Raw genomic sequence first — 25,484 nt, 5'->3', positions numbered from 1 at the left:
CCAACCACCACCAAACGCGCTATCTATCTGGGAGTCCGACAGGTCACCACCAAGAGCTTCCTGTACTTATGGACAAAAACCCACCTGCGGCCACTCTCTTATATACCTGCCCTTTGAAATTCCCTCACAATGGCCCCTTGTGAGGTCAGAGCAAGCAATGACCCAGTCACACCTGGTCATAACCCCCAGTGGTCATCTCACTTTGGGGCCTCCAGGACCTTTTCCACTCTCATAATGAAAATAAGAAAGGACTCCATATGTTTTTTTGCTTTAGTGGGTTATGAAGATTGATACTTAGTTGTTTAGAAATTAAAATTTCATTTTGAGTCTGAAAATCTGTACTAACTTTGTGACTTTGGAAGACCTCATCATATCCACACTTAAGGATTCTGCTGCTTTGCTGCCCTGAACTGAGCAGCTTTCCTCCCCTGGGCCCTTCCTCCATGATGGACTACCTCATCTCTGGCCAAGCAATGAAGTCAGCTGTCTATGAAGTGAGAGCCCTGAAAGTGATAGCCCCAGAGACGCTTTTCTTCCGCCAAGCTGTTCTTGTTGGGTGTTTTAGTCACAGTGACCAAAAAACTAATTAAAACACAGATACATCATTGCACCCAGCTTGACAAACGTACTGCGTGTGTGTGTTGCTGGGAACTGAACCAGGTCCTTGCATGTGCAGGATACACTCTCTTAATGTGCACATCCCATACGTGGGAATAGAGCTTCCTGTCCTAACTAGCTCTCAGTACTGTTATAGTGAGGCTGAACCGTCAACAGGAATTTTGGAGGGAGACACACATTCAAACCACTGCACCCAATAAACAAGAGATTAGGGAGTTGGTCCCTGAGGTGCCCTGTATGTGCCCCTTAGATAGATCCTTGGTAAAGCAAATTCATGACAATTACAAAAGCTAGTGCTACTTTTGTTTTCCACAAGATGTAAGAGAATAATGTATCAAAACACCCCAATTTTATTCTTCGGTATCAAATAAATTTATAATACTGCAACATCAATAAATGAAGGACAGGGTTGGAGAGGTATAGAAGCCACACGTGCACTACAGAAGTCATGTTGCTGTAGATTCACATCAGAGCAGCATCTCTTTCTCAAGTTAAATGGAACCCCCATGGGAAGAACAAAGAAACACTGGTGGAACATATCCAAAATGAGAGGTAAGGGAATTCAAATGTTTCACTATAATATCCGTGGAGGGAAGATTATTGTATAATGAAGTAAGTCATATTGAATCAAAGCTTGTGCTGCTCTTCTTGTAAGGACACTAGCCAAGCCGAACCAGGGCCCCGTCCTGATCCTCCTATAAATACACAACTACTCTGAACCAAGGGCCATGATAAACATTGAAAGTCACATGTCAAAACAACTATGCTAAAGCACTTCTCCTATCTCAACTATCTTGAGTGAGAACAGGGACTGGATCTTGTATAATTTTGGATGCCCAGCACCTAGTACAGAACTAAAACTCTAGGAGTTTTTCACATAATGTTGGTTAATTGTTTTTTTGTTTTTTTGAGGTTGTTTTTGTTTTCGTTTTTGCTGGATGGTTGGACAATTAGGCAGATGGACAGATAAATGATTAGGTGGAGGCATGAATAAATGGAAGGCATGAAGGATGAATAGGTAGATTATGATTTTAATAACAGTCTTGAAAGTCAGGATCTGGTCCTTGTTCCCCTGATTCAATACTAGAGAAACACCCAGACAAGAGTGAAAAGTAAATTTTATTTAAGAGACAGACCAGAGAGAGGGGGAGAGAGAGAGAGAGAGAGAGAGAGAGAGAGAGAGAGAGAATATGAGAATATCAGTCCTCCAGGAGGAGGGAATCTAGAGCTGGTGCCTGTGAGTGTGGGAGTGTCTTGCTCCTTTTTAGATTTAGGGTTTGCTTCTCCTCACTATGTATGACCAAAAGGCAGGAAAAGAGCTATCCAGGGGGTGATTGCTTGTGTTGGAAAGTGAGGTCCTTCCCTTCCCCTGGAGGTGTTAGCAATGGGGGATGGGGAAGTGCTATCTAGCTATTTCCTTTTTTTTTTTTTTTTTTTTTTATAATCAACTACCTGTCTTTTTCCCCTTGTCAATTGACATTTAAACCTTTCCTATCCAAACTAACTTAGGTCTTTATTCTTTCCTGCTGCGGGGTGGGGTGTGGCCTTTGTGAATGAGAGACTGTCAGAAATAAGTCATAAACATTCTGTCCTATGTTCCACCCCTGGGGCTATTCCAGCTTGTCAGGGCTTTTCTTTGTGCCCAGAAACCTGAATCATCCTCAGCTTTCTAAATAAACCCAGAATAGGGGGACTGGGAAAAGAATCCTTTTCCCCTTGCCCGTCAGGGTTGTTCCTTGCGGGGCTAGCACGCTGACTTTGACGTTTGCTAAGGGAATAGATGGCACAAAACTTGCAGTTAGCCATGCTGCTTTTCTCCTGTCTTTGAGAGGGGTTTGGAGTTGAAAGGACACACAAGCTGTGATCTTGTAAGTACCCACTAACCAATGATACCCCTGGAGCTGTGATCTAAAAGTAGCTTTTCCTCTGTGTACATGAGACTTGAGTTATCCAAAACCTTATCCAAATAATTGTAACCATTTATATACCCACCTGACTACTGTTGAGAGTTTGTGTCGAAATGCTGAATGTGGTTATTAAAAGTTACTAAAATGCAGGGGAAGAAGTCACTGAACTGTGGAACTCAGGTGAGGTCTTTTCCTCTTTGTTCTCTGGGCTCAATTCTTCCTTTCCTTTTGCTCATTTGCAGAACTCTTGGCATATTTTTTTGGCCAGATTTATAAGTGCCTCTCTTTATCTCTTCTCTTCTGTACATGCATGTGACCTATGTGGATAGTTCTTTTCCCTATTAGTGACAATTATTTACTACTGGTCAAAGTTGCACTGACTTTAGAGATACCATCACAGGGGAAATTCAAGCTGTTCAAATAAAACTAGTAATAACCAAATAGAAGGTAATGAAGCCATTGCTTTGCAATTTACCACATTTCTTTTTTCTCTTTTTTTTTTAATACTGGGGATTGAACTCAGGGGTACTCGACCGTTGAGCCACATCTCCAGCCCTAGTTTGTGTTTTATTTAGAGACAGGGTCTCACTGAGTTGCTTAGCACCTAGCTTTGCTAAGGCTGACTTTGAACTCATGACCCTCCTTCCTTGGCTTCCCGAGCCACTGGGATTATAGGCCTGCGCCACCTCGCCCGACTAGGTTTGCTACATTTCTAAGCCATCCCTTTGTATTTGGGGATTTTTTGCAAGAAGTTGTATGTTTATGAGTGATTAACTTGGAACACAGGAGAAGGGAATATAATTGGCAGTTACAGTCACACCCACATCAGCAAGTCTCCTTGCATCATCTTTAGTAGCTGTTTGACTTATAATCCACATCCATCCATCAGCAAACCCAGGGGCCTCCCTTCCGAAGCTAGCCATTCCCACTGCTGTGCCCTATGGTGCTGGCCACCAGGCCCATGCCTCCACCATCAGTGACTGAGGCTTTTGCACTGGACCCACAAACTGGTCCCCTTTCCACAGAAGCCAAACAGAAGCAAATCTGCTTTACACTCTCCACCCACTTCTCAAATAACTTGAAATCAAATCCAGAATCCGGGCCATGCCCACCAAGCGCTCCAAGGCCAGCCCAGCCACCGTGCTTCTTTGCATTCTCCCTTCTCTCAGCTGCAGCCACGCTGGCCTTTTTGCTGCTTCGGATTCATTCACACCATTTTCCAGCCCTTGGCATGGGCAGTGTCCTTTGCCTAGGATGCACTTCTCCCAGATATCCACATGGTGAGCTTCCTCGTTTCCCGGAGCCTCAGAGGTTCCTACTGTTAGACAGCCCTACCCTGCCTGTCTGGAATAGCCCTCCTGCCCCACCCCTGCACCTCCATCCTCACCCCCTGCTTTGTCTTCCCTAACACCTGTCTCTACTGACAGACTAGGTGCTTATTTGTCTTGTCTGTCTGTCCTCTTCTGCCCTAAAATATAAACTATAAAGGTGAGGGGATTTGGGTTGTTTATCATTTTACCCCCAGAGACTAGGAGAGTGCGTGACACCTCAAGATCAGACAGTAAATGTTTGATGAATGTCATGGAAAGAACGGACCCTTAGTCCCCTCCCTAGGTGATTGTGTTTACCTGGTATGTGTTCTCTTTTCTCACTCTGCCCTATGTTGTTGTAGGGTGTCAGGAACAGGAGGGCTTTTGTAACTCTTGTCTCTGGTCAGTCACAAAAGAAAAGTGATATATATGATTTTTTTTTTTTTAATTAAAATAGAAAAACTTACAAAATCAGTATATATTTTCCTCATCTGCTTCTCCTTTGACCGCCTAACTCTTACATAAAGTACATTCAAAGCATTAATCAAAATGATTAGAGCAGGGTAAAGAAAAGCCTCATATATACAAATAAATAATAAATTCTAAAGTTCTTAAGAATCAGAGGAATTGCAGTGAGTCTCCTAGGAAGAAAGATACATGTCTTGTCATGTGCAGTGGCTGTCAACCCAGCGGCTCAGGAAGCTGAGGTAGGAGGATCACAAGTTCAAAGCTAACATCAGCAACTTTGTGAGACTCTAAACAACTTAGTGAGACCCTGCCTCTAAATAAAATATAAGAAGGACTGAGGATGTAGCTCAGTGGTTAAATGCCCCTGGGTTCAATCCCTGGAGAGGGAGAAGAGAGGAGAGGAAGGGAAAGAAAGGAAGGAAGGAAGGAAAAGAAATAAGTCATATAAATATTTGCACAGTGAAACCATATACTAATTGAGTCCTTAGGAATCCTTACAAATTAGAATTTGCTTTTCTTTAGAGAGGAAGCAATGAAGAAGGAAAATAGCTAGAAGGCCTGCCTGTTGGCTTTATAGACTGAGTGTCTCCTTCTGGGACTGAAACAATTCAGACTCAAATGCATCTATTTTTTTTTTTTTTTGCCTGAATTAAGATATAATAAGAATAGAGACCAAACCAAATCCCATACAAATACAGGTTAGATTGTGTTCATTATTCTCTACTCCAGCAGAAAGACTGTCATCACGAAAGATTAAATGATTAACTCTGAATTATCCTTTTCCATGGGCATTCAAGCTATTCAGAGCCTTAGAATCCTATTTTCAAATTGGCTGGCATCCCCTGCCACCTGTGGTGCTAGGAGTCAAAGAGGACGATGAGAACAGATGTTAGAATCACAGCATTTTGCAGCCAAGAGAGATCCTCAGACCTCATTTACAGAGAGATAAATGAGATTCAGAGAGGTGGGAAAAGTCAGATTCAAAAGACTCTAAATGTTCACGGAAAGGGACCATAATGATGTGCAGTGTCTTTGAGAGGGCAAGAGCTCAGCTTCGAGAGGAGGCACAGAAAGGTGTTGGGACAATGAGAAAAGAGCACCGGATTTGGGAGTACATGCTGCTTTGTCACTCATTAATGGTGTAGCATTGAGCAAGTCTTTGCTGAGGAGACCCTCACTTTATTTATAAAATAAAGTGAATGAAGGCGCAAGGTCACCACAAGAACCAAGTGGAAATACCTTCACACACTCAGAAAAATTAAAATCTAGCCTCTGCTTAATCCTGGTCAGTGTGCAGTTCTGTACACATTTTAAATGTGTGGTCTCTCTGTGTTGCCCATCGGTGGCATTAGCCCTGTTTTACAGATGAGGTAACAGAGGCCAAGAGGGATTTAGAAATTTTCCCAAGAGCACAGAGATGATATTGCACAGTTAGGACCTGGATTGGTGGGACAACAGAAGCTCTCCCGACTTCCTGACCCTAGTGCAGCCCATGGTGCATGATCCAGAAACGTTTCACAAATAAGAGCTGTTGGAGGAAATGTATTCAAGCAAAGAAGGCATCCTTTGTAAATTTCCCAGAAAGCTTTATTAACTTCTTAAAAGAAAGGTGATGTGTGTAAACCATTATCAAAGACCCATTTAACCTGAAGGGAAATGAGCAAAATCACTGATACGTGAATGTTGGTAGTCACTTAGGAAACATCTTTTGGGCCCATCTAAGGCTACTCTGCTAAACATTGGTTTATTAATCTGACACAATAGTTTTTTTTTTTTTTTTTTTTTTAAATCAAAGTTGTATTTTATAGGATGTATATTTAACAGCATAATAGTTTTTTATTTTAAATTGGAGCAGTATAGTTATACATAGTAGTCAGGTTCATTCCAACACGATAATACAGCATGGAATTCAATTTCAGTTCATGTTTCCTACATTTTCCCTCCCCTTATTCTCCTGCTACACTACTGGTTTTCCTTTTACTTATCTATTTATTTTTGATTGGTTCTTTCTACTTATACAAAAAGGTGAAATCCCCTGTCATATATATATATATTATATATATATAATATATATATGTGCACATAGCATGATTTTAAAAAATTCATTCTGCATTTCCTCCCCTTTTTAATCCCTCCCCTCTCCCTAGCTCTCCTCCTATTCTATGACCTCCCCTATAGCTCTATGATACCTGATCCTGCCCTCCTCCTTTCTTTTATTTTGCTTTAGCTTCCACATAGGAGAGAAAACATTCGACCCTTGATTTTCTGAGCTGACAGGTCATCTTTTATAACTCATGTGAATAGTACATCTATCCTGTTTTATGGAATTTGTTGTATTACAGAATACATGCCTAGTTTTTATATACTCTGTTTTGCTTTGATGTTTAAATTTGGCTAAACCTATAACAGATGCCAAGTTCTTGATCCAGGCTATAATGCTCTCCTCCCCCATTATTATATTGTTTCTATGGGATGAATATAATCTACTTTATAATAATCCATTTAAAATATGTCTCCATTATGGGGTGAGGAGAACATTCCCTAACTTCCCTCCCACTCCACAGTGGGGTAGGGAAGTTGTGGGGGGGCAGGTAAGGACTGTCTGACCTGGATTTATTTTTATATAATCCCATGGTTAAAAGTTAACTCTGCTTGTTTTCATTGAGAGCTTTCCGGGTAAGAGAAAGGAGCAAGGAGATGCATTATTTTGTAATATGAAGTACTTCCAAGTGTTTGGATTAAAAAACTCAAACAAAAATCAAAGGCAAACACAGATTTGCTTTATAGGATGTAGATTTCTAAGTCAGTGTTTAAAGTGAAAATTGCCCTGGAAAATCCCACAGGACAGTGAGGGACTGTCATTCTTAGGCATGTGGGAACTGAGGGAAACATACCCACACCTGTCCATCCCAGGCTGGCTTCAGTATTCTGAGTGCTTTATGTGTTTGATAATGTGTGCAGCTACTTAAAACTTTTGTTTTGAGGTGTGGGGGGACGGGGGTTGAAAACAATTGAGATAATCCAGAAACACTGAGTTTCCCCTCTTCTTCTTTACTAACTACCAGTGTTTGAGGAAATGTTTCTTAATCTTTCTGACTTCAGTTCTTATGTTTACAATATGAAGACTTTGGGCTAGATACACTAAACTTAAGATACTACTGCTAAGAACTAGCTAAATCAGAGAAATTTCTGGAAACCCAACAACTACCAGTATGGTTTCACCCAGTGCTGAATGATGGTAACAGAACATGTTCCATGAATATTACTAAGATAACAGGAAAATGGAAGGAGAGCCATTTTCTCTTTAGCTTCTTAATTAGTGGGTAACACAAATAGGAACCTCACATCAAAAGGTAGTCTCTATTATAGGGATTGCCTTTTCTGCGACATAATTACTTTTTATTCAAGATATTTTTTATTTTGACAAAAACCCCCACAATTCTTAGCAGTTAATGAACCTTTCTATAATTGATTAGCTCTTTTATTATAGAATTTTTTTTTTTTTTGAAAGTTATCTTGGATCAGTCTTCTTGTAGGTGATTTGAAGAGGCTGAGCCCAACGGAGAGTGTTCTTGTGTTGCTTAGAAGTTTCATGTTAAATGCCTACTTCTTTGACAGTTAAAGCCAATGTCAGATCATTGGGTTTATGAATGGGCAGCCCTCAAATGACTCTGTGTTTATTTTTACACCTTTCAAAATACCTCTCTATCCTCATCATTTGCCACTGGGATACACTCCCAGGGAGGTTTCTAGAGGTTTCCGGACAGCTTCCATTAACAACTTTCTTCATCCTGATCAAGCTGAGCGAGTCAGAGCTGCCTGTATCGGGAGCGCCCTCGTGAGGACAGTCTTGTTGAAGGAAACTACAGAGGTTTTCTTTCAGTGAAACCCTGTACTGTGTCACATCTCAGAGCAAGGAGAAAGGAATAGATTTCATGAGATACAACATTTTGTTCATTTTTGGTTTTTCTATCTCCATTAGGTTAGCCACCATCCACCTATCTCTGCATGTCACGCCGAATCTGGAAATTTTGTTTTCTGGCAAGGTAATGTGCTAATGTATTTGACTTTCATTTTATGTAATGGTTATAGATTTGAATTTCTATGAATGCTTGCTAAGGTCAAAATAGCCCCAAGACTTAGGTCTCATTAGAGGACCTGGTCCATTTGACATTCTCACCTCTCATCTCTGAATAGTAGTTGATATGTCAATTGTTAATTGATATTGAGTAATTTATTTTAATTGATATTAGTTTGATATTTTCAAGGAGATCATTTAGTTTTTCCCTTTAAAAAAAAATCTTCCATCTTTATCTGGGTCACCACTATTTATTCCTGTAACTTTTTCTGTATTTTATTCCATGGCCGCTTATTATGCTGCACTTACCTCAAGAGACACTAAATATTTCCAGCTGTTTATCAGAGTACAGACAGCAAAGGAAGTTTTGCTTTCAAAACATTTAAATTTTATTTCTGAAATCATTTTTTATATTGCTGACTTCTTTTTCATTTTAAGGTTGTTATTCCTAAAATTTTGTTCGGTTTATTTTTTGGATGGGAAAGGATAGTAAATAAACAAGAATAAACAAGACTATAAATATTTCTTAGATGGGTGAATTAATTTTGCTAACATCTTCATTCGTGAAAAAAATTGGAGTCTACTGTAGAAATAAAGTGCATATGAGCAGGCTGGGTTTTCAAACAGTGAGCACATATCAGTTTTTAAGGCATTTTTCTCTACTCACAATGATGTCACCTGATTTCCCACATTGCCTTTAGATCTTTGTAAAACTCAGAAAGTACAAAAAAGTTGACTGTGACTCCATTGCCCCCCCCTTCCCCAGCCACCCAGTCCCTCTCTCTGGAGATAATTAATACCACTAGTTTAAGCTATCGTGACTTTCTTTCTCAGGCTTTGCTATTAAAGTTTAAAATTGATTATATAATGGGGGAGGGGGGGAGGTGAGAGAAGAATGGAGGAACTTTATGTAGGGGGAAATGAGAGGGAGGAGGGGTATGAAAAATGGTGGAATGAGACAGACATCATTGCCCTATGTACATGTATGATTACACGAATGGTGTGAATCTACATCATGTACAACCAGAGAAACGAAATGATGTACCCCATTTGTGTACAGTGAATCGAAGTGCACTCTGTAAAAATTTTTTTAAAAAGTTTAAAATTGAAGCTTGATTTGAAATCTCTATACCTTTCATCAAAACTCTCTGGAAACAATTTTCCTAAGGTTCCTAATGTCCTGATTGCTAAATCTCATAGGTAACTCTTCTTTGTTATTTTTGAGTTATGTTTTTTGTTTGTTTGCTTGTTTGTTTGGTTAGTGGAAGGGGTCCTCTCAAGGTGGGCCACAGTTTCCTCCTCACCTCCTTTCCTAATCATTCTTTTCCTGGCAGTCTTTCCTCCAACCTTTTTTCTGGATAATTCCATGTATTTTCATATGTCAATGACTCTTAAATTACTTTTTTAATCATTAAAAAAAACATTTCTTTGTCTTTTAATTATGTTGTGTAGATCTTTACGCTTATTGTGATTATAGATGTAGTTGTATTTAAATCTGCCCTCTTTTTATTTTTTTCCATTTGTCACATCTGTTCTTTGTTTCCCCTTTCCTTCTTTTTCTGCCTTCTTTTGTAATAATTAAATACTTTCTGTAACTCTTGTTTTATTCCCTCTGTTGGCTTATTAGCTATAGCTCTTTGTTTTGTGTCTTAGTTGTTCCTTTAGGATTCGTATTAAATATTACATATTACAATCTATCAATTAACATCATTTCACATAGAGAATAAAAAGCTTAAAATATGCTTCCATTTTCCCTCTTCCTACCTTTGTGCTTTGTGTGTGTGTGTGTGTATGTACTATTTTTGACATTTTACTTATGTATGTTGTAAACCATATCATACATTGTTAGTTTTTATTCAACAACCAGTTATCTTTTTATCCTTTAGGTCACAATTTTATTGAGATGTAATCCACAGACCTACTAGACAATTCACTCATTTAAAGTGCACAATTCAGTGGGTTTTATTATACTCGCGAATTTGTGTGGTCATTAGCACAATTAATTCTAGAACATTTCCATAACTCCAAAAATAAACATCTTTAGCAAATACTACCCCTTCCAATTTCCCTCCACATCCCCTAGCCTTAGCCTACTGCTCATTTACTTTCTGTTTGTGTAAATTTGCTTATTTGGGGGCATTTCATGTAAATAGAATGCTATACGATGCAGTAGGTCCTCCTGGTCTCAGCCTCACCTCTCAGCTGGGCCACAGCCAGGGCTCACCCTGGCTTCCCTGCTTCCATCTTGCCCACTACTGCAATCTGTCCATCCTAGGTGAATCAGACAGGACCTTCTCTATGGTCTTTGTTCTAATCGTGTAACCTGGGTTAGACGTTCGAAAAAGGTTGCAAGTTAGAAAAACCTGACATCATTCACAAATTCTCCTTTTCTTTCTTAATAAGGATCTAATTTTCCACTTGGCCTCTCTATTTCCATTCCTGTCATACCTGTGGGATTCCTGCTTCCCCGTGGCTATTGATGATTCACTTCATTCCTGTTTATGCCCTGGGCAACTACAATAACCTCTTGTTGACTTGTTTTTAATCTCTTCTAACCTTTTTCCATTCTCCATGTTGCTTTGGTTTGCCTTTGCAAGGTTTGTATCCAATCACATCGGTTTTGTGTTACTTTCCCTCAGTGTACACAAACCAGCTTTCCTAGCCAGACTTATGGAGTCTCTGCTGGGCTTTTTTTGTTGTTGTTGTTGTTTTGTTTCATTTTGTTTTATTCTCCCCGCCCCCTCCACCTGACTTTTTACTCTTCACTCTAGATAACCGCCGACCCATAGGACAAAACCCATTCTATTTTCTTATACCTCTGTCTGCTTGAATAAGATATTTCTTTTGCCTTTAAGCTGCTTTTTCTCTGCCTGATGAACTCCTGAATGTCTCAGAGCTCCATTTAGATGCCCCCTCTGATGAACCTCTTCTGATGTCCTCCCAGCATCTTGGCCATTCCTTCCTCTATCGTTCCCTTTCAGTTATAACACACTCAGTGAATACCTGGCCTCTCAGCGTGATCACTAATTTTTTCACTTCTGTCTACCTTTCACGCTATTAACTCTTCCAAAGGAAGGATTTTGTCCTTATGGTTTTAGTTTCCCTGATCCTGTCCTAGGTACCCAGTTGGTACTTACATTGCATGAAATAATTTCCTGTGTGATAACTGATTGTGAAGAAATTGTACTATATAGTTGTTGATCATTTATCTAGCCTAAGAACTTTTTGATCTACCTCGATCTCCTACTAAATACATATTATTTGGTATTTCATTTCAGATGTGAGATGGAAAAACAAATTCTGGGGTAAATCCATGGAAATTGTTCCGATTGGCACAACCCATGTGACTCTGCCAGCGTAAGTTGTTCTTTTGTGATCAGGAACTTTACAGAATTTAGGACCAAGAACCCACTTGAGGGACAGGAAGCCCACCATCCCCCATAGCAATGAGAGTATGATTTTTCTTTCACTCTGTTTGACAGTGAGTTCAGATATTTCTCATTTGGGCAACCTCATTTTTTCTTTCCCTTGAGTAGAAATGTCTCCTGCAGAACAAGGTTCTCTGAATAGATGCTTTTTAAAAATTCACTTCTACTTTCTAACAAGGTTAAGTATGGTAGTGTTTCTTTAATGTTGTTATCTTGCCTCACTGTCAAAATTCCTTTTGAAAAAGACGATCTTAAAAAAATAAAAAAGACATGGTCTTGATCTTGCAGGGATTTTTTTTTTCTTTTTTTTTAATTGTAAACAAATGGGATACATGTTGTTTCTCTGTTTGTACATGGAGTAAAGGCATAAATTTGTGTAATCATAAATTTACATAGGGCAATGTTGTTTGATTCATTCTGTTATTTTTTCCTTTCCCCCAACCCCTCCCACCCCTCTTTTCCCTCTATACAGTCCTTCCTTCCTCCATTCTTGCCCCCCTCCCTAACCCTAACTCTAACCCTAACACTAACCCTTCCCACCCCCCATTATGTGTCATCATCCACTTATCAGTGAGATCATTCGTCCTTTGGTTTTTTGAGATTGGCTTATCTCACTTAGCATGATATTCTTCAATTTCATCCATTTGCCTGCAAATGCCATAATTTTATCATTCTTTATGGCTGAGTAATATTCCATTGTATATATATACCACCGTTTCTTTATCCATTCATCAACTGAAGGGTATCTAGGTTGGTTCCACAATCTGGCTATTGTGAATTGAGCAGCTGTGAACAGTGATGTGGCTGTATCTCTGTAGTATGCTGATTTTAAGTCCTTTGGGTATAGGCCAAGGAGTGGGAGAGCTGGGTCAAATGGTGGTTCCATTTCAAGTTTTCTAAGGAACCTCCACACTGCTTTCCAGAGTGGCTGCACTAATTTGCAGTCCCACCAGCAATGTATGAGTGTACCTTTCTCCCCACATCCTCGCCAACACCTGTTGTTTGCAGGGATTATTGATACTTATTTATAAGAAAAATGGATATGACCAGGGATTATGGAACCAGCCTGCCTCAGTTCCCATGCCCTCTCTGCCACTTGCTCATGGTGATCCTCAGGCAGGCCGCTTGCCTTTCTTTGCCATCACCTGCTCCCTCACTTGTACCATGGGGACAACAAACCACCTTCTCCATAGGGCAGTTGTGAAGATTCAACAGATAATACATGTAAAGCACTTAAAATAGGACTTGGCACATGGCATGTGCTACCTAACCGTTTTTTTCTTATTACCATCTCTTTATAGGTATTGTTTAATTCCATAAGTAAAATCTGAATGTTTTCTCATTGTATATGTAATAGATGAGTAGCAAACTGTATCAGACCCTCGAACTTCCTCCTGCCTTCTTCCCTCTCCTGGATCAACAACTTAGCACAGGCTGCTCTGGCTCATAGTTGACTCTTCCATCAGAGGAGGGAACAGGAGGCTCCAGGAAAGCACAGCTTCTAGCAAAGCCCCTGGTGGCTTCCAGAGTGCTGTGTGGCAGAAGCACCTCCTCGGAGAGCAGACACTCAGAGTGCCCAGCTTGGCACAGTTGGTGCGATGTCCCCGAGTGGAGGGATGAGTGACACTCTGCCTGACTTATTTTGTAATGCAGCCAGTGTTCGTATCCACCTCTGCCTCCTCTGGGAATCACTACTACTTCTCTTCCCTCCTTTCTAGTTTTGGAGATCATTTTGAGTGGAACAAAGTGACCTCTTGCATCCACAACATCCTAAGTGGACAGAGGTGGATCGAGCACTATGGAGAGATTGTCATCAAGAACCTGAATGATGATTCCTGCCACTGCAAAGTGAATTTCATAAAGGTAATTAGGGGGTGGGGGGCTCTCTGAACTCTGATCCCGGAAGGGCTATGATCCGGGGCCTCAGGACACAGGGCAGCAGAGGATTCTTCCCCTTCCCCTTGGTGCCAACATACAAGCAGAGCCAGCCGCTTCCTGACCCCAGCCCCACCTTTGTCACCTGAACAAGAGCCACCACCTGTCCTGGCCTCTCTCCTTCCACCCTTACTCTCCCGTGATCTATCCTCAGTGCAAAGCCAGAGAAAGCCTTTTAAAATATGTCATCATGCCACAACCTGTGTGCACCTTAAGACTTCATGCTAAATGAAGTAAGCCAGTCACAAAAGGACTCATGCTGCAGGGTCTGATCCTATGAGGTCCCTCAAGGAGTCCAATCGTGGAGACACAAAATAGTGTGTGTCTGCCCCAGGCTGGTGCGGGGAGGAATAGGGAGTCATTTAATAGGGATAAAATGTGCTGGAAATAGTGGTGACGCCTGTACCACATTGCAAGTGTCTCATACCTCTGAGTTGTACACTTGCAAATGGTTAAATGGTGAGTTTCATGTTTGTATGTTTTACCATGAGAGAAGTCATGCCATGTTAGTCCTTTGAGCAAAATCTCCAGCTCTTTCCCTCTTTCTCTGAGTAAAACCCTGCGTCCTTCCCATAGCCCAAGGGTGCTTCACAGTCTGCACTCCCCACCCACACCCCTTAGCACACTCGCGTTCACAACACACACACTCATATGTACACGCTGCCCTCATTCCTTTCCAACCTCAGCTCCACCACTGTCTCATCCTTCCTCGCCACCTTTGAGCCACTATGCCCTCTCTCCTTCCTCACTTCCTTCTGCCTGGGCTGCTCCGCCCACGTCCTGACATTCCACCCCAACCTGTCTTTCACTCTCGTTCATCCCATTTCCTTCACTATTTTTTGTTACCATCTGGTATTGGTTCACTAAGTCGTTTTTTTGTTTGTTTGTTTGTTTTGTTTTTCTGCCCTGCACACCTTTCTCACCATCCCTGACTCCACAAGAGAAAACGCTAGGTCCATCTTAATCAGCCCCGCTGTCTGGGGCTAGTGGGTGCCTGGCACACAGCAGAGGCCCATAATACTCGGAGAATAAGTGGGAAGATGGGTCAGATTTTTTTTTAAGTGTAGAAGTCTCTATCTTTCAACAGCCTAGATTTGAGGTTTCCCCCACATTCTCTCCCGCCTAGAGTCCTTCTTGCCCTTGAAAATCTTTTGTACTTAAAATGGCCTTAAAGCATTGCCCTCCTCAGTGAATATTTGCATTTAACTAAGATCAAAATCGTGAGCTGAGTGATGAGGTTCCAGTTATGGAATTTCATACAGTACCTCTCTGCTCTACCTGTAACCCATAGGGGACACTTACGATAAGATTGATTGGAGTCTTTATTATATCCTGTAAGTCAAATTGGGTAATGACTAGTAAAGTTAGTAATGACCTTATATTCAGGGAGAAATAAAAAGGACCCTACTTTGAAAACTTCACCTAAGCTCTCTGCAAAAAGAATCAAAAGACAACGCGGAACAAGAATCTATTACCTCTGATCCATGCAAGATTCAGATCACCCAATTCTGAATATTTTCCCCAAGGAAATGTGCTCAACTCCCACGTCTACCACCCACCTCATTCTCATCCGCTTTGGTAGTTATGAGAAATGAGTGCTGGACATGCCTGTGATGCTGAAAGAATCTGACAGCAGACGCTGGTTACCCAAGGAGTGTGTCTGTGCCCCTCTGAGGCTTCCCACTGAATTGTTGGCATTGAATTTGTTGGCAAATATCTCTAGAAGAAAATCTGACCTCTGCTTCAGAATTAACTTAAGAACCTGGACCGTTTCCGGCCATTTCCATTTTCGCATGACTGAAGAACTCAGTTTTAAATTTCAGCTTTGCCTCTGAGGTGCTGCCATACCCTGCCCTTCCTTCCCATTTTTACCACAGCCTTGGAGTGGAGAGATTGAACCACCAGAATATGACCTGGAAATGCCACTCAACTTTATTGGTTTCCAAATGTGGATTCTGTTTCAGCTGAAAATAGTGCTTGGATTTTTGATTTATGGAGAAATGCCTTCTTTCTTTCATAGAGATTTTCAAGGGCAGCCAGGTAGTTGGGAAGAATTGAAAAAAAATAAAATAAAAAAAATAAACTCTAGGGAGTTGGAGCTCCCTCTTCTGGCTGGAGTGTGGTACTGTACAAAACCCACCAGAGGGAGCTGAATTATGCTGGGACTGAGCTGGAATGGAATATAAGGCGAGGCTGCGTCACTGGGGGCAGCCCATACACAGTGAAAACGTGGGTTGTGTGAGGTTCCTGTGGTCTGAACGAGTAGTGCTAATTTTGGGGAAAAGATAATAAAAATGTAAGCAACATCATCCTCGATTGGTTTGCAAATCACTATCCACTTCCTTTAGAGAAAAAATTATGAGTTACATTTATTTCTTCTAATGGTAGTATGCAGAGCCATAGTACTGCTGCATAGGAAGGGACTTATGAACCAAAAATAGAACAGAGCCTTTCGTTCCTACATTGCACGTAGCCAATGGCAAGGGGAAGTGCATCTTATGCAAATGTTAGTAATCTAGTTACAAACCAAATAGAAAGTTAACCACTGGTTTTTACTAAATAACTAAAGTTACTGTTTAAAAAAAAAAAGCCATAACCCAGGCACAAAGGCAGCCATATAGACCAATGGTAACATAATAGAAAACCCAGGAGTAAATCCACATTCATAATTGAGTTTTTGATAGATATCAAGAATACACAATGAAAAAGAACAGTTTCTTTAACAGTGCTGGGAAAATTGGATATCCACAAGCAAAAGAATGAAATCCGACCTTTCACTCACCCCATATACAAAACTCAAGATGAATTAAATAGTTAAACATAAGATCCCAAACTGTAAACTGCTCGGATAAATCATAGGGAAAAGTGCTATGACATTCTGAGGAATGATTTTTTTTTTTTTTTTTTTAACTAGGACCCCAAAAGCACAAGCAACGAGAAAAAAATAAATAAATGGGTTTCATCAAACTAAAATGCTTCTGCACAGCACAGGAAACGATAGAGCGAAGAGTCAGCCTATGGCCTGGGGGAAGTATTAGCAATCTGTGCATCCGATAAGGTGTTGATATACAAAATATATAAAGAACTGAACATAAAGAAAACAAATAATCTAATATAAAAATTGGCAAAGAGGCTAGGGATGTAGCTCAGTGGTAGAGCACTTACTTAGAATGTACAAGACCATGGGTTAAATTCTTAAGTAAGGGGGGAAAAACGAACCTGAATAAACATTTCTCAAAATAAGCTACACAAATTTCCAACAGATACATGAAAACTACTCAATATCACTAATCATCAAAAATGTAAATTACAGCCGGGTGCTGTGGCACATGCCTGTAATCCCAGCAACTCGGGAGGCTGAGGCAGGAGGATCTTGAGTTCAAAGCCAGCCTTAGTAAAAGCAAGGCACTTAAGCAACTCAATGACACCCTGTCTCTAAATAAAATATAAAAAGGGCTGGGCGTGTGGCTCCCATGCCCAGTGGTTAAGCACCCCTGGTTCAATCCCTGGTACCAAAATAGAAAAAAAATTCAAAATTATATCTCACAATGAGATATCACCTCATTCCTTTTAGAATGGCTATTAGCAAAAAGATGAAAGTGTTGGCAAGAAAGGTGCACACCAATGGTGGGAATGTAAATTAGTATAGTCAACAGGGAACACAGAATTAAGGTTCCTCAGAAAATTAAAAATTGAACTCCTTTATGATCTAGCAATCCCAATACTGGGCAGATATCCAAGAGAAATGAAATCTGTATGTCCAAAAGACATCTGCAGTCCCAAGTTCATTGCTGCATTATTCACCATAACGAAGATACCCAATCAGCCTAAGTGTCCATGAACAGATGAATGGATAAAGAAAATGTGCTGTGTACAAACAATGGAATATTATTCAGTCATTACAAAGGAAATCCTGTCATTTGCAATAGCATGGATAAACCTGGCAGACATGCAAGTGAAATAAAGCAGGCACAGAAAAACAAATACCACATGATCTTATTTACATGCACACTCTAAAAAAGTGGGACTCAAAGAATCAGAGTGGTTACCAGGGGATGAAGGATTAGGGAAACATCAAAGGACACAAAATTTCAGTGAGAGGAATAAGTTCAAGAGATCTGTTGCGCAACAAGGTGAGGACAGTTGATGATGTACCATGTACTTGAGAGTAGTTTCAAGTGTCCTCACCAAAATAAATATATGAGGTAAAATATGTTAATTAGTTTGATTCAACCATTCCAGGGTATATCCGTATGTTATAATACTGCATTGTACCATTTACTGTCAGTCAAAACAACCAACCAACCCAGAACTGGCAAGTCATATGTAATATGCAATCTAGAATCTCTTTAAGGGTTCTTTATCTTGCTTTGCTTTTTATTTTCTTTACTTAATATCTGTAATAATACTTTTCTATAATGGAACACACAGAAAAACTAGGAAGAGAGTATATTTAAATATAATATATCAAAAATAACATGGTCACACACCACAATTGAAAAGCAGATTTGTCAGATTATATTAAAACAAAAATCAGTTATATACTCTCCTACAAGATACCCACTTTAATTGTTAATACATAGTAGAATAGGAGTAAAGTACAGAAAAGATGCATGTGATGTAAAAATCAGTCAACAGAAAACAAAAACAAAATCATTGGTTCTTTTATTATTAAGAATGTGGACTTCAGAGCAACAAAATAACAACAAATCAATGACTATTATTCATAAACAATTAGAAATTGAAGTAAAACTGTACCATAAATGTACTATGTATAATATTACTCCAAAATGTACTATCAAAAAGAGAAGTGAGATTTTCAGAATGGTATACTAAGGAATTTACAGACCATTTCCAGAACAATCTGGTGCAAATTATTTAAAAACCATTTAGAGCATAGGAAAAATTTTCTAAGGTGATACAATAAATCAAAACATTTATTCAGAGAATCTAAGCAAGAGCAAGTGAAAGTCTCTGAGTTTGAAGCCAGGACTCACTGGATTCCATCCTCACAAACAAAACATCAGAGCAGCAATAAGTCTGACAGAGGGAAAGAGAGAAATAATTACAAAGAAGTTTCCTTGAATCACAATCAGACCTTGAGGGCAGTAAAACCGTTAAATGGACTCATCTCCCTTTATTCAGGTGCAGTCAGACATGGGCTTAAAACTTCCTAAATTTGATGAAAAATATGAATTTACAAATGTTATATTTTGAGGTGATATTATAAGTGGTATGATATTTTGATACATTTTTCTTTTTCCAATTTCACTAAGATCAAGTAATTTTTTTATTATGTAAAATATAAGGGAATAACTTCTAATGAAATATGTAATCATCTGAACTAAAATAAAAGTGACAATGAATAATTTAAAAAAAAATAATAATACTTTTCTTTACTTAATATCTGTAGTAAGCTGAACACCAAAGTACTACACAGACAACTCCCATTTGTATTCTAGGCAAAATACTGGAGCACTAATGCCCATGAGATCGAAGGCACGGTGTTCGACAGGAGCGGGAAAGCGGTGCACCGGCTCTTTGGGAAATGGCACGAGAGCATCTACTGCGGGGGCTCCTCCTCATCCTCATGCCTCTGGAGAGCAAGTGAGTTTGGGGGCTGGTGGACGGGGCAAGAGAAACCGCCATCCCACAGGGATCCGTTCCGTTCAGGGCCTTCATTGTCTCTCTGCATTGAACCAGGTTGGAGGTATTTGCTCTTCTTTCTTTCACCCAACCGTTCCCCCAGGTCCTTACAACAGCACCTCAGTTGCTGCAGGTCCTGGGTTCTCAGCCCCAGAATAGGCCACTGCCAGTCAATGGGCAGTCAGTCTGAGGGGATCTTGGGATCCACACATGGGACTGTACTGGGCACTACCAAAGAAGGTCAGCGAAGTGTAAGAAGTCATCCTAGAGTAAGAACCAAGAGGAAGGTGTTCCTGGAAACACAGTGCCTTGGGGACTCTACAGGAGTGGGGATCCCTGGTTTGACCTAACCGCATGGGCCATCCTGATCTCCTCTGTGATTCTAGAAGGTCTCTGAGCCCTTGAAGCAGTCGTCTTCCTCAGCATGTCCCCACAACGTTTAATCACCTTTCATGTCTGAAAAATAGTTTGTTTCCAAGTAGGCTCATGTTTTAAAAGCTCTTAGGATGATTTAGGCTGATAAAAACCAAAAAGAAAACCACGCATTAGTGGCCTAAACCATATGCCATTGCTTACCTGTGAGTGAGGGGTGGTGGCCCCAGCTTGCTACATGGGCAGCCTCACCTGTGTCAGAAGACATCAGTGGAAGCACTTTCTGCCTCTCCAAGTGTGCTACCATGTTTCTCCTCGTGGATTTAAAAAGATTGTCACAACTCAGTATCTTATTACCACATGACTGTGCTCCAAGCAGGGAAGAAGGGGAAGATAAGGAGCTTCCAGTGCTTCCCTCTTCTAAAGAATGCAGTATTTTCTAGGATCCCCCAGAAAATATGGCTTTTCATCAGGCCAGCAGGAAATGGGTCCAAACCTGTTCCTGAAGCAATGATGGGCAGACAGGTAGGCAGGAGAGATTCAGATGGACTTGGGTTCATCCCCTGGGGAGGGTACAATGCCACTGGAACAGAATCAGTGTTCCTCTGGCAAGTAAGAGAAATAAACATAAAGAAAGCAGCCACAATGAATGCCTCTTTCAACAAGTGACAGCCACACCTTTCACCATGGCAGAGGTCACAGTGAGGCTGGGATGACTTGTCCCTGTGGTTAGCTTCAGAGGCATGCATGAGGTTTTGCAAGTGGAATAGTCTCTCTCTTTTGGATAAAGTACTACAGATGAGAACTACCATCCTCCCTGGATGTTAAAGTAGAGTCTTGCCCAAGAAACATAGTTGAAACTGTTGTTGCTGTTCCTTAATTTCATGTCTTGGCATTGGCTATGAGCATCCCTGGGCCATTTTTAAGAACTGCTCTCTTTCCTCTCTGGTGGTTGGGGGCTGAGGCGGAAGACACAATAGGAAGCTTCACAATTATTTTCATGCTTAGGACACACAGAAAATTAGACTAGTTACAAAGAGGACTTTCTGAAGCTTCAAAAAGTGAATCTGCAGAAAAGTTCATGGAAAGCATTTTTATTTGTGTGAATAGTGAGAGCTGATATGATGAAGGTTTTATCAGTCTACGTTTGGTTTACTCGATACAAAAACTTGGGTGTGTTTAGCATGGTTTTTAGCTGGAATTTACATTGGCAATATTCTTAATGGTTTCTAAAGTTAAAGGTGTAAGATTTTAGGGGACAAGAGTTGGTATAAAGAAAAGCAGGAATAGAAGAAAAGAAGACATTTACTGCCCATTCAGTGCTGTTCCAGGTACTGGACAGTTTGGGAGAGTTTGATATCACTTAGAGGAAAAATTAATTCTCAAGAGGGGAACTCTAATCCATCAGGAAAAATAGACCAGAGTCCTTTTAGGCATATTTATTTTAAGAGCAAATTATTTTATAACTCAAACAGTATGACAACTTCATAGCATTGTTTAAATTCACTATATGACCAACAGAGTTCATATTCCTGTAGATAGACTACAGAGAAGAATATGTATAGAGAAATATGCAGCACCTATTTGTTAGTCGGAATATTGTAATAGAAATGGAATGGGTTAGAGCTGAGAAAGAAAAATTGTAGCTGGTCTGAGATGAAAAAGGTGAAGGAATTAAAATATAACCTAAATGAACTGCAAGTTAGGAATGAATGATTTATTTTTTTAGATCCCATGCCAAAAGGATATGAGCAATATTATGGCTTCACACAGTTTGCATTGGAGTTAAATGAAATGGACCCATTGTCAAAGTCTTTATTACCACCGACTGACACTCGGTTTAGACCAGATCAAAGGTAAGGATTTTTAAAAGATCTTTCTGGAGGTGTAAAATTTTTTTAAAAAATTCTATAGAAAGTCATATTGAACAACTTCCAGGTCACCAGAGGAATCGGAGCAAGGTAGATAATGTGATAGGGGGCAGGGAAGGGGGTGCTAAACAATTGTGTCATGGAGCAAATGGAGACCAACTTATATGTGTGGCATCGTCTTTATCAGTAGAGTCCCATTTCTATTGAAATACAAAAGAACAGGTTAATTTGAAGAGTTTTACTGCATGCAATAATGAAGAATTTATTGTGTTTGAGGGGTCAGGGGACCTGTTTCGAGAACTAAATTATGATATTAGGTTTGCAGTTAATGAGCCATGTGATGTATAATAAGTCTTTTAATTCTTCTCAGCCTCAGGTTTCTACTCTATAAAATGGAATAATAATCTTGCCCTTAAACCATTCTAATTAAGGCTCAAAATTCCAGAAGCCAAAAGAAAGAAAAGATTGCTTCATTTGACTTAATTAAAAAAAAACAAAACTTTGTGACAAAATAAAAACATATAAACAAGATTATACTTGATAAATGACTGCTAAAATCTGTATTTATATCTCATATCATGAAGAGTATCAGTATTTTAGAGAGTAATGGGCATAGGAAAATGAATAGTTCACAAAATATGAAATGCAATGCAGTTTCCTTAAACATATGAAAAGAAGATAAGCCTTGGTCACAATATGAAAATGCTAATTTTTGAAACCATCTAGACATATCATTTCTTATCAGATTGGTAAAAATTCTAAAATCTGATATAGTCTGAGTAGAGAAAAGGGTGCTCATAGCATGCAGATGGGAAGGTGAATTGCTGTAATTCCTATAAAGGTCAGGTTGATAATATATAAATTACAGATTCACCCTTTAACCCAGCAGTTCCACTTCTAGAAATTTCTCTTCCAGATATGCTTTCCCATGTGTAAAATGTCAGATGCACAAAGTCATTCATTGCAGCATTAATTGTAAATTAAAAAATGAGGAACAACTAAAATGTCTACCAACAGGGTATTGTTTAAATAAATTAACTTATAGTCATGCAATTGAATATTGCACAGCTATTAAAAATGAAGATGTCTAAGTACTACCATAAAAAGATTGCCAAGATATTAAGTAAAAAGGAAAGCAAAAGAAAAATTCAAGGTTATAGGACATATTGCAGTATGCTACCATTTGTGTTTTTAAAAGGGAGGGATAACAAGAATATATATTTGTGTTTGCATAAATACATTTAAATATATTTATGTTTGCATAAATATGCATAAAGAATCTCCAGAAAGATACCCAAGATACTAATAATAGAGGATTGCCTGTGGTGAGGTTGGGGAGACAGGTGGAATTGGAGATGAAAGAGAAGACTAACCCCAAATTCCTTTTTATAGATACAAGTTTTTGATCCATGTAAATATCACCAATTCACAAAATAACCCTCTCCACCTCAAGATAGGGGGTGGGAGAGGAGGCTTAGAAGTAGGAGAGGATTCTGAGGATCTAGTCTTGAACATGTGGAAGTTCATGTGGAAGTAGTAGTGATTGTCCCGTTTTCTTGGAAATAAAACCCTTCACTTTTTTCCTCGATGCCTCAGGTTTCTAGAAGAAGGGAATATAGAAGAAGCTGAAATACAAAAGCAGAGGATTGAACAGCTGCAGAGAGAAAGGCGGAGGGTCTTAGAAGAAAATAACGTGGAACACCAGCCTCGGTTTTTCAGGTTTGTGCCTAGATCCGCCGTGGGTTGGGAGGTCCAGCTGCTGGGCTGGAGAAAGAGAGCAAGAGGGTCCCTCCCCAGACGCCAGCTCCTGGAGGATTTTCCTTCTCCAGAATGGCACAACCCTCCTGGGCCAGGGCCTGACTTCTGTGACGCTCCCCATCGCTGTCCTTGGGCAGGACTGGCGTCCTCCTTTGCACATCCTTTGCACTTTCCCAGCGGCTCTGCGGGGCCTCGCCCCGTGACTGGAGTGCCTCAGTAGATGCTGTGGGAGAAGCCAGGGAGACGGTCAGAGCTGGTCCCAGTACCAGCACAGCTTATGAAATTCATAGCTAGGGTTGGTCACCCCCACACATGTATTTTATACAGTGATAGAGATAATGAATGATCACCCCACTGGTTTCCAGACTGGGATTCCAAGTGGTCTCACTCTTGAATGGCAGAAGTTCCAATACACTTGGGCTTGGATTTGGAACATTCACTGTTATTTTTAAAATAACATGCTAAGAAAATCTTGTTTGAAATATTTATTTATTTATTTATTTTGGTACTAGGGATTGAAACCAGGGGTGTTTAAGCACTGAGTCACACCCCCAGCCCTTTTTGTTTTTTATTTTGAGACAGGGTCTTACTAAGTTGCTTAGGTCCTCACCTACTTGCTGAGGCTGGACTTGAACTTACAATCCTTCTGCCTCAGCCTCCCAAATCACTGGAATTACAGGTAGGGGCCACCACACCTGGGCTAGACTTAAATTTTTAAAAGGTGTGTGAAAGGCTGTACCCCTTTACTGTCCCCATTCCCTCTTTTATTTTTAACTGAGAAGAAACAAAGGCCCAGGGCATGTAGGTGTTTGTTGAAGGACCCAGTGGAACATCCCATTTGGGGACCAGGTTCTCCTGACAGCGTGACGAGCTCTGTATGGTTTAAGGGTTTTTGTTGTTGTTGTTGGTGGTGGTGGTTTGTTTTGGTTTTGTTTTGTTTTAATCAAATTAATAGGCATCTGTACAGGAGCACCCGGCTCCTGCTCGCCTTCCACTCCATCCTGCTCTCAGGGACCCAGACTAGTGTTGCCCTGTTGTTTGAGGGTATTTTGTTTGTTTGTCTGCTTTTAATGGACAAATGAGGTAACTTTTAGAAGGATGTAGCTACTAATCTCTCAGTAGCAGCAGTAAGGTGTGTATCCCAAAACATCAAAACAGCAACAGATAACGTTTCCATCTCTACAATATAATGCACTTTTCCCTTAAGCTGCTGTTCCTCCCTTTCAGGATATTAGCAATTTAAGGTCACATCGCCAGAGTTTCATCCTGAAATATTCATAACTCCTTTTAAGCATTTTAGAGAGACACCTTAAGTTCCTTATTGAAAAGAAAAACAGCATATAGAAAAGTGGATAAATTAAGTTTAATCAATTGATTTACTGACAAGTTAATAAGATATACATGCACCCTTAACTAGAGTGGTTCTTTTCTTTTTTTCCTTCTTTCTTCTTTCTTAAATCATCTAGCCTCATCTTTAAAAAAAAAAAAAAAAAAAAAAGGAAAATCTGTACTTATAAAGACAATCATTACAGTATATTTTGGGATCACTTAAAATTGTGGGTAGGCAGACTGTCTCAAAAACTAGCTAAAGAAATTCATCAGGTGGACCTGATATGAAAGCATTAAGAATGGCCTCACCAAGTCTGTGGAGCTCTATGGGAAACAACATTCAAATGCAAAGTATCCATGTGAGGCCAGGTCAGTCACTACAGCCCTCTAAGAATGACGTCTGGGGTGGAAAAGGATTAGAAACCCTGGCACTTGGGGCAGCCATCTCTCATTTACTTTTTGGTTGTTTGTAAACTTACTTATAAAAATTGTTTATAAAAGGATTATTATTACAGTATAGTACTGGCTGGGGAAGATTTTTTAAATCCTTGAGACTGTTCAAAGTAGAAGCCTGGCAAAGGGCCTTTGGAGAGGAACATGGGGGCTTGGATGTTACTGTCAGCATCTGTCAAATACAGTGAAAATATCATTGGAAATTCCAAGTGCAAACTGCAGCTCAAGCCAAATCAGTCCTCTTGGTTCTATAGTGAACTATCTGATACACAAACTGGCTCATTTGAAACATATCCCTCTATTGGAGTAGG

At 40.0% G+C, this 25,484-nt stretch overlaps 1 protein-coding gene across 7 annotated transcripts in view; it reads left to right on the top strand.

Moving 5' to 3' along the window:
- The window catches only part of OSBPL3 (oxysterol binding protein like 3), a 178,810-nt gene that overhangs the window by 148,107 nt on the left and 5,219 nt on the right, over positions 1 to 25,484 (top strand). For all 7 annotated transcript variants that reach the window (XM_079151143.1, XM_079151141.1, XM_079151142.1 and 4 more), the window contains 6 exons: positions 8,286 to 8,349; positions 11,660 to 11,738; positions 13,528 to 13,672; positions 19,207 to 19,351; positions 21,492 to 21,618; positions 23,230 to 23,352. In XM_079151143.1, the coding sequence (XP_079007269.1) occupies positions 8,286 to 8,349; positions 11,660 to 11,738; positions 13,528 to 13,672; positions 19,207 to 19,351; positions 21,492 to 21,618; positions 23,230 to 23,352 (683 nt within the window). The remainder of the gene's footprint in view (positions 1 to 8,285; positions 8,350 to 11,659; positions 11,739 to 13,527; positions 13,673 to 19,206; positions 19,352 to 21,491; positions 21,619 to 23,229; positions 23,353 to 25,484) is intronic.

The sequence above is a fragment of the Sciurus vulgaris genome (assembly GCF_902686455.1).
Source record: "Sciurus vulgaris genome assembly, chromosome: 8".
NCBI lineage: Eukaryota > Metazoa > Chordata > Mammalia > Rodentia > Sciuridae > Sciurus > Sciurus vulgaris.
The sequence above is the reverse complement of the archived record's forward strand: the minus strand, read 5'-3'. Positions and strand labels throughout refer to the sequence as shown.